Source organism: Paramisgurnus dabryanus, chromosome 8 (genome assembly GCF_030506205.2).
Source record: "Paramisgurnus dabryanus chromosome 8, PD_genome_1.1, whole genome shotgun sequence".
NCBI classification, from domain to species: domain Eukaryota; kingdom Metazoa; phylum Chordata; class Actinopteri; order Cypriniformes; family Cobitidae; genus Paramisgurnus; species Paramisgurnus dabryanus.
This window is the reverse complement of record NC_133344.1, coordinates 27,634,647-27,651,694: the sequence shown is the minus strand read 5'-3', so window position 1 is coordinate 27,651,694 and position 17,048 is coordinate 27,634,647. Positions and strand designations below refer to the sequence as shown.

Here is a 17,048-nt window from a genome sequence, read left to right as displayed (position 1 = left end):
ACCAGCCGACGTAATTTGCATCTTTCCATTGTCCAATCGAATGAGGGGAGAGGCGGGCCTTACATTGTGGTGAGGGAAGTTTACAGTTGCTTTGAAGAACCGGACACCACTCAAACAACGTCAGAGCGAGTGCCCTCTTTTTAAAGTTCCTGCTAATATGACAGTTAAGAGCAAAAGAGTGCTCACGCTTCAATATTTGATTGACAAGACAGCTGACTTTGTGATTGCCTAGCAATATAAAAAGCCGCGTCGCACTGCTCTTTTTTTTAAAAAGGTAGTTTGTCGCGCCTTGCGTTTCCAAGCGTTTAAAACGCATTTGGTGTCATTAGCCCTTTACTAGGTTTACTAAACTAAACTCCCAGAAAACATCATAAGAAACATTTTTGTTAAGACCCAAAAATAATAAACATTTCCTCTGCAGGCCATTTTTGCTTGAGTCCCATTTGGGTAACTATCCCTGGCTGGCTGACTCCTGGCCAACTGGCAACTTCTCTCGTAATGGAAAAGACTCAGTCAACTGCTGTGCGGGCAGACTTGAGACTACAGATCAATACAACAGTAAGAACTTTGTTTTGATGTTCACCCACTTTGCTGTGTTATCACACAAATCTTTTTTATATCTTATAACAAAATGTGTTTCCAGCTTCAGGATTATCAAATTACCTAAACCAGACAGGAAAATACAGCCCAGCCTCTAATGAAGGAGGCATATACTGCACCATCAACCCATCCGACGCAGATGTCCATGACCTATGCAGTCTGTATTCTCAAGGGCCAGACCCGTACACCAGCACACCAGCCCTCTCTAAGACGGACCTCTACAGCCAGGAGCAGGACTTGGATCAGTGGAGCCTTCAGTCCGGACAAAGCGGAGCTGAATATGCAAAACTTCAATACCCACGAGGGGAAATTGGTATGAGCATCTGTACAGTAGGTCAATAATGATTTTGATCACAAGGTTAAAGTTTAATCCATAAGGTATTAAAGAATTATGCAAACAGATTGGATCAACATATAGTGCTGTAGTCGATGCACATGTCAGTTTAATGCTGATGGGCTTGAAGTCTGCTATATTGAATGCAACTGTGACTCTTTAATGCTGAATTACAGCCAAAAGGACAAAGCAAAGGTCTCAGGGGCAAACCTGTTCACCCACCTGGTCTGATGTGCTGTCTGCATCATCAACAACAAACAGGGAGTGTAAAACTGCGGACAAGAAACACAGGTATCTTCTTTTATAAGACATTATCATTTTTTGTTTTTTTATATTGTTGAAGGTATCAGTGGATACGTTCAAGCCCAAGTCTTCACATGCATTATAAAAGAAATAAAAAATACAGAATGCTTTTTTGTTTTGCAGTATACTTTGATGGTGTCATGGTACAGTACAGTGATTATGATAATAATAATAATAATATAATATACATTTTATTTATAACTTAGTGGGTCAGCAGGAAATGTCAGTATAGATTTCCATACGTGATTGCTTAATTAACTTTAATTCTTTTTTCATTGATCATCACATCTTGGATCATTCCCAGCACGCTTCTCAAATAGCCTTAAAATCCAATATCATACCTGATCAACTGAATAAAATGTAGTCAAAGCAATACCTCGAGGTCATACTGAATCTAATTTTATTTGACATTTCAGCTGTGACAGGGTCTAATGATGATAACACTTTCAGTTGAGCCGTCCTGACCGTGTGACAGTGGTTAAGAATAGCCATGGGTCCGAATGAAGCATAACCACATATATCAACTTTTATCCTTGACACTTTCTTCCTCTCACATCATATCTGTGTCATCACCTTCCAAATTGCTTTTTACATTTTTGACAATACCTTTTTTACAGTGCTGCCTTTTATAAGTAAACTTACTGTACAGTACTTCTTTATTGTTGTTCTTTGTTCAAAGCACTACAATATGTTTTATTATGTGTTATATTTTAGCCTTGCTTAATTCTTATTGAGTGTTCAAAAAGGATAACGTATTTGGTGTTTGGGGTCTGATAGACCCAAAACTTTTAAGGAGTGATTGCATAAGGAAATACACATTTTTTATATGAAAAACTATATCTATTTTTTATTTACTTCTCAACTATACATTTATGGTGTGTTTTTGTGGAAATTCTGAAGTTTTTTATCTATTTACTGCACAATTACTTAATAAGGGCATAAATTGGCTGATGAAAAATGATTTTGTTAAAGAAAAAATCACTTAAATGTTGATCTTAATTAAATCTAAATTGTTTTTGGACATTGCTCTATGTGTTTAGCCGCCTTTCCACTGCACACGACAAACGACGGCCGATAAGCCGGAAGACATTCATTTCCTATGGAGAGTCGCAAAGGGGCTACTTGAGCTGCTGACCATCTGCGGATGCGTAAATATCGGATCCGTTTTGACGGAAAATTTGAACTTTTGCAACTAAACCGCATGCGATATGCCGACCGGAAGTGATGTATTTTATTGTATTCCAATCATAAACTGTGTGTGAGGTGAAAATTATTAATCCTTTTTGTTTAACTTTATTAGTAACACTTGAATCCTTAAAAAAACCTTTTGGTTATTGATAATAAATAGATTATCAATTTAATTTGTGTATGTTATTATTTTAATCTTGTCTTCATATGTTCTCTCCAAAAAATATTGGCAATATTTGTTATATATGCATAGCTGTTTATTGTTTCATTCATTTGCATTCATTTATTTATTCCACCATGGTAAAAATATTAGAATGAAGCCTCTTGCGCTGGAATGAGCTTCCCTCCCATATACGATTAAACTGAAACTTTATTACGACTGCCACTAGGGGGAGAACTCCGACTGTCGTTTCCGTATGTCGTGTGCAGTGGAAAGGCGGCTTTAGGGATAAAATACTAATATCTGCTGGTTTGTGGAAAAACTTTAGAAATTAAAATTAAAGAAAGAAAGTGCAATGACCACAGAATTTCAACTTCTCGCAACTTTATGATATATATTTTGTGAAAATATATTTAAACATTCTGACTTAATAAAAATCTGTATTTTGTGTACGTGTTTATGAAATGGAAAGTTTGTTCCACTTTTTAATTTATGCTCCAGGACCAGACCTTGGTTTATATGAGGAATTTTTTTCAGATTTATAATGGATTTACTTTTATTTTTGACAGACAAAATGAAAAAAAATCCTATTCATTCAAAATGTATTTTTTATTTTCCCATTCATTTTCAATGGGGGGTCATTTTGACCCTAAACATCTTGAACTGTAATATTTCTTTACACACCTTTAGTACAACCAAATCAAGCCCAGTTTTTTGTGCTTAGATTATTTAGGAAAAGTCACGGAGTTTCATGCCCTTGAGATGAAAGTATTTGTCAGGAATGGCAAGGCAAGAACCCAGGCACAGACGGATGTATTAGTGATGTTAGGTTCTTGAACGAATCGTTCTTTTGAGCCGGTTCTCAGGAAGGAACCGGTCGAGCCGGTTCGCAAATCGAACTGAATCGAACTTTAGTTTTGGGCATAAGTTCCGGGTTGATGACGCAGGACGCACAGCCGAAATAGCGCGTTGAACTAAAAAGGAACCGAACGAAGTTTGTCGATGATTGCTGAGGCCAGGATTGCCGATGATTCTGACGGATGAGTTGCTGACACTGCGTGTGAATCACTGAGGATTTAAACGAGCCTGATGCGCGAAATTTCTTGATTTATTAGTTTCTTGATATGCTTGTTTTATAAAAAATCTTTAGTTTTAGTATGATTTATTGTGCATGCAAATCATATTGTAGTTGTTTAAGGAAGACCAATGCGTTTAAAAGACAAGTTTATTTATTCTTTATTACACATCCGCAATTGTGCATTAGTGTCTTTTAGGAATCTTATTCAAGTTGTATGCTAGTCAAAACTGGTCAGTTGTATCTGGCATTTACGATCCGCGATTGAAACTGTGATCACAAACATTACTAACTTGTGAATGAAAGGCAATAAATCAGATATGCCTTCACAAAAACAACTTTTTATTTAAATGTTTTAAGGTGTTGACACAAACAACTTTATTTGAATGTTTCATTGATACAAGTAGTGATCATTTCTTGATGACATCAGGAACCGGTGAATCGGCTTTTTGATCCGGTTCAATGAGCCGAACGGTCCGAAAAGAGCCGGTTCGCGGAAATGAATCGGACTTTGCATCACTAGGATGTATACAAAAAACACTGTTGACTTTAATAATAAGACACAAAAACAGAAAAAAACAAAACCCACGAGGGGGTAAAACATCACAAATCCTAGAAAACTAAACACTGACAAAACTAAAACAACACTATAAACAGACTCTACTTAATAACAATAAACTAGACTGTATATAGGGGACACGATACTCACAGTTTAGAAAGACAGACAAGCAAAGAACATCGAACACAAGGACTTTAAATAGAGACAAAATAAATGACATACAACTGGAAATCATTACAACTAAGGGATCGGGGAAAAGTGACGAGACCCGGGAAATGCGTGGTCAGAATAAACCAATACTAAAACCACGCATAAACTACTCACATAAAACATGGTACTGCCAGGACCCTGTCACAAAGACTAGATATAATTCAAGACATGATTCTGACAGGATCCTGACAGTAACACTTTTAAAAAATAAAGGAAAAGTCCAATGGGGTCCTCTGGGACCCCAAACACTGATTAAGGGTTAATAGAATAACAGAATATTTTATTTTATTTAGTGTGCAATTTCCAATGACAGAAATGGTGATGGGTATAAACCCAGGGAACAAACATACTGATAAATAATGTATACCTTTATGCACTGTAAGTTGCTTTGGATAAAAGCCAAAGTCTGCCAAATGCATGTGAGTGTAAATGTAAAAAAAAACATGCATTGTGTGTATTCAGAATACATACAATTGTAGCAATTAGTGATAGCAAAACAATTAAGCATTCACATTAATGCATTTGACTGACCTTTTTATCTGAAGCAAGTAGCAACTGCATTCAGGTTCTGTGTCCCTATAACCAGGGATTTGTTTTGCTAGCATCAAGCTTTACCAATTGTGCTTTGGAAACAACACAAAGAAGTCTGTCATTTTAATTCACAACGGTCCATTTCCATCACCACAATGTCCACCACAGAATGTTATTAAATGTAATGCATAATTTAAGACGTGGTGAAAATGACATTTCTCAGAAATGATAAAAATGACAGATTTCTCTTGTGATGCATGTATATTAGAATAAATGAAACCTACCAGTGAGTGTGTGAAAGCGTCTTTATATTTTCCTCAGTCCTCAGGGTCAAAAGTGCCTATAGAAAACCCTTATTATAATAGATAATGATGTACTTTATAAGCTCCAGTCTAGGGTCCAAGAGAGCTTTTAAGCCAGTATGTCTTCTTTTGTGTGGCTATATTGTCTACATTAACATACAGTATTTATAACATCCTGAGATTTTGAATGTACTGTACTAATATCTTAAATATAAATGATGCATGTATGTTTCTATCCATGTAGCCCAGAGGCTGATGAAGATTGGTGTCCTCCTCTTCCTGAGCGCATGTATTTAATCGAGGGTTTGGAGGACGTAGCCACGCTCCCCTTAAGAGAAGAAACCAGCAGGGCCACAACCTACAGCATGCAGTCCACAGCAACCCTGACACCCTCACCCAGAGAGGAGCACTGTCCAGCTGACCCACGCTTACAGCATCCAGACCTGCTGACACGGTACACACATATACTGTTTAATGTTTAATGAGTCCAGTCTTCTGTTATCTGTGTTGACATACAGTATTTTCGGTTGAAACACAAACTTGGGACAGGATGTTCTTGTCCTTTTTGGGAATTGGCAAGAAGACAACAATGCAATTTATAAATGATGCAGTACATGACCTTCACTCCCATGTAGGAGAAGAGAAATTACTCCTAGGCCAGATTAATGTTGCTCTGCAATTGTTTTTTCACTACATGTGTGAGGTTACTCATAATTATAATACAAAGTGTATTAATAAAAAATAGCTTGGTCCTCCTTACATTAAAGGACTATAAACCCAAACCCAAAAAAATGTCTATGGTCTATGGTCAAGTCAATGGGGACCTCATTTGGTTGAACTAATACTGTCTCTGGCCTTTACAGTAAAAGTAGGCTTTACAAAAGTCCCTTTATGAAATTGAACCTCTTGATCTTTGCGCAGCTAATTCAAATTCAACACAAACTAAATGAAGTAAATCTGCATTGCGCTGTACTGCATTGGAGTGACTAACCTCTCTGTAGCCTTACGAAAAAAAGACTTACAATACACATGATGCCCAGTGAAATGTGTACGCTTTGGATTAAACAAAATCATTTAACATTAATAACAGACAAGAGAACGAACATTAATGTCGAGCCCCGCAGACTACGCTGCTGTTTTATTGTTTATAAGCGTTAATGTGCGTTCCCGTTTGCTCAACAGAATGACACAATCCGCACACAATGCACAATTGACCCTCTCCAACCCAAAGCAGTTAGCCAAGATGGATTGTCATAACGGCAGTGTTTCCCATCACAGCAGCCCTTGGAGAGACATAGCTGCAATAGAAGAACTATTCCCCAACAAGACAGACACAAGTAGGCTTTTCACTGCCGCCAAATAACTGTTTTAATAACGCTGCTGAGGATTGCAAATGGACCACATAACCTTTGTTTATTTTTTGTCTTCAACGCTATTAGGAGAATTTACATCATTCCCGTCGTCCATTCAGAAGCCCAGACCTAAAAAGAAGTCATCAAAAGATCCTGCGAGGCGAGAAGTGTCAAATTCAGCAAGTAAGAACTGGTGTTAACGTTATTAAAGGAACTGTTCACCTTAAAAATACAAATGATGTCCTCATTTGCTCATTTAACGCAGCTCGTTGGAATGCTTGATTCTGATTGGCCAGTCGTGACATTTGCAAGTTTGTTATTCCCAGATAATAACCGCTCAATATTAATAACACACGGTAACCCAAATCATTTTGACAGGTCCAGTTTAATATTACACAAAAACTGATTATAAATATGTCTTTTAATAAAATATATGACATTATAGTTGCAAATGATAAAACCAAATAGTGTGCTTGTGACATTTCAACATCTTGTCGTATCTTTAAACCGAAAATAAACAGGGTTCCCTCACAGAAGGTTTGCATTTATTAAAAATGAGCAAATAAAAAAGTGCAAATCATTATTTAATGTCCCTACCTTACTTACGAGGCTGTGTAATAAATGTACATTCAGCCGGTTGTTCATAAAATAAGTCCCTTCAGTGTGATACAAGACCCTGCAATTTGCGCTGGGTCCTGATGACACTATCGGGGCTTATTTCTGCAATAACAACCGTCTGCCTATACATTATCCCTTAGGTGCAGTGTTTTTAATATGCTTTAAAGGGACACTTCACTGTTTTGAAAATAGGCGTTAAACATTTGATTTTTACCATTTTGGAATCCATTCAGCCGGACCAGAGTGCTGTCAATCACTGTTTGATTTGAGACTCGTAACAGTACTCTCTGATATTTACGCGATCTACAATAAAACTATCACTCATATTTAAAATTAAAATCACTTATAACAACAGATGAGAAGAGCAACATGCTCTGCACTGCATGATACACACGGGTAATCCGAAATAACCTCATATCAACTCTTCAATGTAAATGTATGGTGACTTTGTCAGACAGTGTCGCATTTATAAATCAGGATTTTAGCAGTAGTAAAAGTAACAGCTGGTTGGATTAAGCATGAGGTGTTATTGAGTCGTGTTTAGTCACTATTTTAAACTCTTTCTTTAGGTCTGACAACTGAACATATATGTGAAAATGGCATTCAGTTGTGTTAAAATACAATATAACAAACAATGAAAGTCAGATCAGACAGAATAGAAAAACTCATTTTTAAGTAATATTTTCCCAAACGGTCCTGATATGTGAGAACATTAACTAATACCAGCTACATGCAACACTGTGTAATTTAGATTAGCCTACTTAAAGGAATAGTTCACTTAATTCACAAAAAAGAAAAGAGTTAAGAATGTTGGTAACCAAAATCAGTTGATGGATCCCATTGACTTCCATTGTGGGTCTAATGGGGTTCATCAACTTTCTAGCTACTAAAATTCTTCAAAATATTTTATGTTGTGTTCAGCAGAAGTAAAACTCATACAGGTTTGAAATAACTTTAGGATGAGTAAATTATGACAATTTATTTAAAGTGAACTATTCTGGAACAGAACTGTGTTGTCTCCATGCAAAATACAAAAAATTATTAATAGATTAATACCATCTATATTGAGCACGTGGCATTGCACAAGATTTTGGAAATCGTGCTTAATATTTTCTAAACCAGTATTTATTTTTAGTTGAATTTTCTGATTGCCCCCCCCTGACTGGTTCTTGGTCCCCCCTGTGCCCCCCGATTTAAAAAACCTGGAATCGCCCCTGACCACTTTTAGCTTAGCATAATCCCCACTGGGAATTTTTGGGCAACATTAAATTAAGATATGGATTCATATCTGCTACATTTTTTCTTCTTTTTGACAAAGACTTAAACAGATACTGTTTATTAGGCTCTAGTAGATTGTTATAATAACCAGTTGTTTATTATGGTACATTTGTGATGGCACCGGGGGTAGCGAGTAGGGCTGGGTATCGATTCAGATGTTCCAGATCGAATCGATTTCGATTCACAACCTAGCAAATCGATTCGATTTCGATTCAATTTTCGATTCAGGTTCTCGAGTCACTCTTTATACTCAATTCTCGATTCAACTCAATGAATATAGATTTAATACAAATACTATATTAATAAACATGAACAACGAACAGCAGTTTGCAAGTGAGTAATAAATAAAAAAAAATAAAATCCACAACACTATCATCGTCGTCTTGCTTGCAAAATCTAAAATGCTTCACCTACATCTGACTTTTTATGTGAAGGTGGCATCAACATCAATGAAGCACCTGAAACCGCCATTTTAAGCACTGAATAAATGAATGACATGCTCACACTTTACTCCTTGGTAACATCGCGCAAGGCAAAAAAGAGGGTGACATCTAGTGAAGAAGACTAGTAATTAGATTAACGTTAATCTTAAGTTCAATGTTTGCGGAAATAAATATGAAAGAAAAAAACGATTCGGCTCTTTGAGAACCACGTTTTAAAAGACGATTAATCGAAAAATCAATAAAAAAAATTTGCCCAGCCCTAGTAGCGAGTCACTGAGTAAAGTGCATACTAAGTTGTCTGTTGTTTAAGTCAAGTAAATGGCGATAACCAGTTTTTGCAAAGCGACAATTTTATTTATGTCCCACCAATGCCAGAATCAAACTTACACTCTACGCCCTTGCCGTACACTATGACATCACTTTGTTGTTTTGTTTAAACGCGTTGTTTATGCTACAGCTGAAAATGCAGAGAACTTTTCAACAAATTATCTTCTTTTACATTAAAAGGAAGAAAGAAGGCCATATGCACTTTTAAAATAGTAAATATTGCGAGAATTTTCATTTTAGGGTGAACTATTCATTTAAATGATTGATTCAACCAGGAACCAAAGCATTTGTTCACATTTAATAATGAAACTTTTGTTTTTGTCTTTCTGTTCATTCATCTTCACAGATTTGCCTCCACCCCCAGAACCCCCTCCTCTGACAGAAGACCCCACAAGGCACCTGACAGACATATTGAACAATGGTGGTAACAAAACCACCCCACATCACAGAGAGAGATCAGACCGCAGAACAGCAGCTCAGTGGAGAACAGAAGGTCAGGACAACAAACACTTTAGATAGGCGTGTTTCAGTGATTGCAAGCAATCGCATTATTGCTTACACTAGGGAATGTCAAACCCATGACCTTCATTATTAAGCATTGTCATGTAACTTAACATGAATGATATTGTGTGGCTTTTTGAATAGAGATGTGACACACAAGTACTTTGCAAAAGTCTTAGGTCACCATGCTAGACCATAAAATATTTATTTCTGAATCTTTTAATTAAAATTCAACCAAAAAATACAGGAAAGTTTTCTGCTTGGATGGTCATTAATATTTTGCTAAAACAACAAAGATGGTGATGGCCTAAGGCTTTGGCACAATACTGTATGCAGCTATACTTTTAGAAAAATCCTATTTGTATATTGTGGTGGCAAAGCATTATTCAAATCTAGTTAGTTATATTTTCTTGAATACTTCATTAATTTTGACTGTTAAATGCTATCCAACACAGATGAAGAGTTTATCCAGTATTTCAAAGCAAACCTGCTGTCCGGCGGTCAGATGCCCAATCACTATTCCCTCTCCAGAAGCTCCGCCTCTCAATCCTCCACAACTTCTCGATCCATGGGGGCAGGAAGGAGGAGGAATGAGGTTAGATGAGCGTGTGCATTTATGTGCCTGTGTATCGTTTGGTCGCACATGGTCTGAACAAGTTCATTAGTCACTAGCCACGCACAGAAGCCTCGAAGCATTGAAGTAAATTAGCAATCGATAAGCCGCAGGACACTGTGTGCATACTGGAAGCACACTAAATGAATCGGGCGAATAATTGCATTTTCACTTTTTAAGAGATCCGTGTTGTCTGTTCTGGTCTTCATGGCATTGATATTACAATGCATCTATGAATATTAATAACCCAGTGTGCTGGTTCAAGCTAGGTGGAATATTACTGCATGTTACTAAAGCTTGAATGTGCCAGGATTCGATCGCTTGGCAACAAAATGATGGTTTTATATAATCTTGGGCTTGTTTATTTTCAGAACATGATATGAGGAGAAGTTGCTCATCATTTGTCTACATGCAACGTAAGCCGTGCAGTGTATATGACCCACGCTTTGGTCCTTCTGCGTTTGTTATTATTTTCTGTGAATGCATTTTTTTTTTTTTTTTTTTTTTGAAAAAGAACTTTGTTGCCCTACCTCTGTATGTACATGTATTTTTTACAATGTTTTTTATTTTTTGTGAGGCATGCTGAAAAGGCGTGCTGTTTTATTTATTTATTTATTTATTATTGTAATACTAGTTTGAAAAGAAAATGAAGTGTGACCATTGTCAGAAAAGCTTTCAATTTAGATGGTATTTGAATGTATCCGGTGCATACAGTACATGTATGCCTCAATGTCTACATGTATTGCAAATGTGTTCATTTATGTGAAAAATATTGCTGATAATCACCAACAGACTGCAGTATGTGAAACAGCATCAATGCATTCATAGCCCTATAGAATAGCAGATGTTTCTTCTTGGTAAATCTTCACTCGGACTGCTCACTGAAGGCTCTTCATGTCACGCTGTTATTTACAAATGCATCAATAGTATGCAGTTTAATGCGACCTGCAGTTTGCATAAGCAACATGTTTGGATTGCATACAAAACACAATAAACTCATGTTTGAAGTCATTTTTACAAGCATGTTATTGATATGGATTTGTTTTGTATTGTGTGTGTGAGCAGGGCTCAACGCAAATATTTTTTTATACTGTACTGGCCCGGTCGGGCGAGTGGTTCAGATTTTCACGTGCCCTGCCAAAATTTTCACTGGCCCAAATAAAAAATTGTCAGTATCACATATTTAAAAATAATAATTCAAAAGTCAAATATAATTATAAACAACAGACGTGTTCCAACAAAAAAAGGCTCCCAACTTTTCGCTTTACCTGTAAACTGACAGCAAATTGTGCAAAATATTGTATCGTTTTTTTTGTCGTGTTTTACCCAATTAAATGTCTGCTTCCAAGATGTTAAATAATATACATTGATGAAGATATATTTTAGTGACTGAGGGTGAAGCACTGGCCCAATCAAGTAAGTGACAATACTTTTTACTGGCCCGAACTTCTCTCACGCCTGCCCCGGTCAACGGGCAGTACTTTATGTTGAGGGGTTTTAGTGGCATCTAGTGGTGAGATTGTGAATTGCAACCAACCTCAATTTCGAAACACAATGAGAAGCTGCCACAGGACAAACATGTCATCGTCTGAGACAACGTAGGGATGAAACGCGCTATGTAGAGACGTTTGTCCGTTTATGTCACGACTGGACCTAAGAGTGAACCCAAATGCAGACAAACGTGAAATAAACTAAAGGTTTATTAACACAACACAACACAAAAACCCACAAGGGGGTAAAATAGGTAATAAATAAACAACGGGGAAGACCAACTAGAAAACACACACTAGAGACTAATATAACACAGAGTACATCCAGGAAAACGAAGGACATGAACTAAACAACTCTGTACATAGACGAACAATCGAGCACAAGACAGAGAATGAGAGGGCATAATAAAGGGACAATACAAATGGGGAACAGGTGTACAAGATAAATTAATCAAGACAAGAGCACATAAGGGAGTAGGGAAAAAGTGACAAGACACTAGGAACACGTGGAAGCCACACACTCAATATGACTCCACGTGTCCCCACACAGAACATTGTACTGCCATGATCTTGCCATATGGAGAAAGACAGTAATCTAACACAAAGGTCTGGCAAGACCATGACAGTTTAGGGCTACTGTAAAAAACATAATTGTGACTTCATAACGGGGCCTGCATTGTAAGTAGATAAAAACGGCTCATTATAAGGTAATAAAAACAATACAGTTCATTATATAAGGTCTTCTTAAACCACTGATAATATTGTTATGTATAATATATTGCATTTCTGTCAAGAGTCATGTAATGTGAGAAAGGGACAGCACTCACAGTTCAAGCTTCAAAATAGCGTTTAATCGCCCACAACGAACGTTTCGGGCTGAACGCCCTTCTTCAGCGTGTACTGGCGATTTCACAAATTAATCACAGGTGTTCCCTTAAATAGGGTGTTCACCTCTGACCTGTGTACAATTCCTCTCCAAAAGAGGAAGCTCAAGATACAAGCAACCATCAAAATTCATCAAAATACATTTCTCAAAATGTACCAATTGTACAAATACACTGATATGCAATACACAAATGAAAAAATGAAAAAAAAAATATATATAAATACATTTACAAAAAACAAAAAAGAGAAAAAGCCAGGAAGAGAGAAACATATTCTTAAAGTTGTATCATATTAACAAAGTTAGAAAAGAAGACTAGGATATGTGAGCACAAGTGTTCCATTCGTAAACATGATGAGAAATCACCGGTAGCGAGACACTTCAACAGTTTAAAACATGATGTCAGAGAGTTAACATTTATGGGTATTGAGGTCGTGCATATGCCACGTAGGGGAGGTGATCGCGACAAGTTGTTACTACACAGAGAAGAGTATTGGATTCATTATTTGGGTACAATAATTCCCTCTGGGATGAATGAAGAATTGGTCCTTAGCTGTTTTCTGGAACTTTGTTAATATGATACAACTCTAAGAATGTGTTTCTCTCTTCCTGGCTTTTTCTCTTTTTTGTTTTTTGTAAATTTATTTATATATAATTTTTTTCATTTTTTCATTTGTGTATTGCATATCAGTGTATTTGTACAATTGGTACATTTTGAGAAATGTATTTTGATGAATTTTGATGGTTGCTTGTATCTTGAGCTCCCTCTTTTGGAGAGGAATTGTACACAGGTCAGAGGTGAACACCCTATTTAAGGGAACACCTGTGATTAATTTGTGAAATCGCCAGTACACGCTGAAGAAGGGCGTTCAGCCCGAAACGTTCGTTGTGGGCGATTAAACGCTATTTTGAAGCTTGAACTGTGAGTGCTGTCCCTTTCTCACATTACATGACATTATTCACATTGAGGGATTCAGCACCCAGTTTAGTTTACCCCATTATTAGTAAGTGTGAGCGTGTTGTTGCATAGAAGATTTTCTGTCAAGAGATCATTTTAACTCTTTCCCCGCCATTGACGAGATAACTTAAGAAAAGTGACGAGAATTTCCGGCTTTCCGCAATACCGCTATTGTCCACCAGGTTCCTCAACTTATAAAACCCGGAAGTAGCGCCTCACATTAAAGAGAATTAATTCTGTATGTTTTAAGGGTCGCTCTGAATCTGATCTGAATCTGAAAGTTCTTTTTAATTTATTATTATTTAATTTTTGCTCAAAATTTAGTGTTTTTGAAGAAACCTATCTATATTTGAGAGGTGATAAAAGAGAAATAATGAAGGTAGGATGAAACGTTTTGTTGTTGTTGTTGTTTGAAAGCAGAGGGTCTGTTCTTTCATTTGATATTTGGTTTGTTTGTATATTTAAAGAAGAACATTTTCTGGAAGGCATTAAACTTGTGAAAATCATAAAAAAATGCTGGCGCTGACTGGCAACTTTTAAAAAAAAAACGTTGGCAGTCACACACTGCACCTTTAATTATAACAAGTATATATTTTATCATTTTTTATTAGTTAAAAAAGATTCTCTATTAAGTTTCAAACGCAAAAAACATTGATTGAATTCTCTCAGTAAATTGAGTTCATCCTCCAAAAACAGTGTTATTTTAGTATCACAGTTGCATAAAAAGCTGCTGTTTTTCTTCCAAACCAAAACATATTTGCAATTTAACATCACCAACATAAGTAAGAGAATCAACACAGCTGTCAAAAGCACTCAAATCTGAATTCAGTCGCTAAGAAACAAGTGCAGAAATGGCAAGGCAGTTCACGATATGTTTAATGAATACATCACGCCCGTTTTGTGCACATTAGCTATGGCCCTGTTAAACCGAGATGGGAAATCAACAAGAGAGCGGAGAATCTGAGAGAAATGCGTGTGCTGGTTCACCTGAGTCCTTCAACTCCGCAGAAGATCATTTTGAGATTTTACCAAACAGATCCTGATCTCTGTCAGTACTCTGACAATCTTTTCAAGGCACCGAGTGTGACCCAACTCATCATCTTGCTCGCCGATGTACATTAGAAATAAGGCAGCAAACAGACACTGGCTTAATTAAATCGCACGTGTGATGTATTTAAAACCCCGTGGAGCATTTTGGGTTTAGAAATGAAGGTTTGAAAATTCTAGTGCGGACTGGGCCGTTGCTGGGATACGTGTGGGTGAAAGTGGGCGGTTCAATTAAATATGGGTCATCACAGTGTTGTAACGTCTCATCCCTACTTAAGTTTTGCTTCACTTATTAAAAATAAACTCAATATATGTTGAGAGCCAAGAGTCACCAAGGCTATTTTTTATCATGTCTTAAAGCACACCCCAGTTGTTGATTGAAATTGAGCTTGTCTTGCAAGACAACACATACATTTAAAAGGCTATGCATTGATTGGTGAGCAAGTAAAGCAACATTAATGGTGCACTCAGCATTGAGGAAGTTTTCTATGGTTTATTATGTGAACATACTGTAAGAGACCACTGACTGAATGTGGATGATGACCTTTTGATAGGAGTGCAGAAACTAAAACATAAGCAATAATAAAATTCTTCATAGCTGAGCTTAAGGGAAAAATGCATTTAAATGTTTGGTTAATGTTTGTATTTATGTGCCTAAAAGGGACTGTTCTCCCCAAAATTAAAATTCTGTCATGATTTACTCAAGGTGTAACCTGTGTGAGTTTCTTTATTCTGTTAAGAAGATGTTTTGATAAGTTATGGTAACAAAACAGTTCACGGTTCCCATTGACTGCCATAGAAGGAAAACAATACAATTGTTTTCCAAGTGTGTGGTTACCATAATTTATCAAAACATCTTATTTTTTGTATTTAACTTAATAAAGAAACTCATACAGGTTTAGAAACATGTGAGGGTGAGTTAATGGGTGTTTTGGGGTGAACTGTCACTTTAATGGATAAGAGATTTTTATTGTTGTCCTCAATCCACCATAATGATGAATTAGAAAATAGTCTCCTAAATTATTAATTTCCTGTTTCAGTTATTAGATTGTAGATTGTAGGCCTGTTCAATTCAGATGATTGTCTAATGGAAATAAAGACCCCTCAGAAGTATAAATTGCAATAAAGTACATTTGTGACAATGAAAAATGTGCTATGCTATAACTTTCTAATTACTTTAAAGAGAAGATTAATGTTGTTTTGCTTCATTTGTTCTTAGAATATAAATATTGAGCACACTGTTCCAAAATGCATCTTACGTGTTTGTTAGTCTGTATTGATAGATGAGTAAAATTTGTTTCTGTGTTGAAGCTGAGCTGCATATGATGAGATAAATTCAATACCTGATGCTATTGAAATGTAGATGAGTACTTTAAAACATAAACCCTGAGGATCTTTCTCCACCTAGTGGTACACTTTTAAAAATAAAAGTTCTTAAAATGGCCTTTATGGTTTCATCCAGGACTTTTAATCCTCCTCTCAACCAAATGGTTGAGCACATTTTTAGTCAATATATTTTATTGAGAGAAGTATACCTAAGCGAATTGAGCTATCTCTACCATTTGCTTGAGGTATGTTATGCCAAAACATTGACTAGATATCAAAGTGTCAATCTTGTCACAACATTTCATCTTGGATGTCAGAGACAGAGAAATCACTTCTGCCATGTGAACTATTCTTTTTTACATATTACACTGTAAGAGCCCTAACTTTACAAAATTATTGTACTTGGTGCCATGAAAAACTTTAGTATGCTTTTTATAATTTTTCAAAAATGTGCCCTACCAACCGGTTGATTTGTTACTTTATATGGTAAAAGTAGAAAAGCTAAGGTAATGTTTTCAGATCATCCATTTCTGTAAGTACTGGTTTTTGAGAAATATACATTTCTGATCATTCACAGCTATGACTATGAAACCCAGGCAGTTATTAATATCAACAAAACCTTACTGTTGCATAAAGTTTTTTTGTAGTAAAAAATATTTTACAGACTTAGAAAGAAATAGGAAAACCTTTCACTAGGTTCCACCAAAAATGGTTCTTCTACTGAATGGCATCACTGCAAAGAACCGTTTTAGGAGCTTTATTTCAATGTTTTTTATTCTACACATGGTGACTAACCATGATCAGAGTTGATTGAGTTCAAAGCAGATGGTCAAAACATAAAAACATGACCGTACATGAGATTCTCACAGTTGAGTCTTAACAGTGTGTCATCTTGAGTCACAGACCAATCGTGGCTATGAAATGGAAGGGTTAATACAAATATAAACAAC

The 17,048-nt window shown here is 36.3% G+C and overlaps 1 protein-coding gene across 1 annotated transcript in view; it reads left to right on the top strand.

Moving 5' to 3' along the window:
• Positions 1-10,893, top strand: part of LOC135771207 (roundabout homolog 2) — an 80,135-nt gene extending 69,242 nt beyond the window's left edge. Inside the window, exons 19-27 of the mRNA XM_065281350.1 lie at positions 422-558; positions 644-913; positions 1,111-1,225; positions 5,507-5,716; positions 6,445-6,599; positions 6,702-6,797; positions 9,627-9,773; positions 10,237-10,376; positions 10,766-10,893. Of these exons, the coding sequence (XP_065137422.1) occupies positions 422-558; positions 644-913; positions 1,111-1,225; positions 5,507-5,716; positions 6,445-6,599; positions 6,702-6,797; positions 9,627-9,773; positions 10,237-10,376; positions 10,766-10,777 (1,282 nt within the window). The 3' untranslated portion in view covers positions 10,778-10,893. The remainder of the gene's footprint in view (positions 1-421; positions 559-643; positions 914-1,110; positions 1,226-5,506; positions 5,717-6,444; positions 6,600-6,701; positions 6,798-9,626; positions 9,774-10,236; positions 10,377-10,765) is intronic.
• Positions 10,894-17,048: the final 6,155 nt, after the last annotated feature.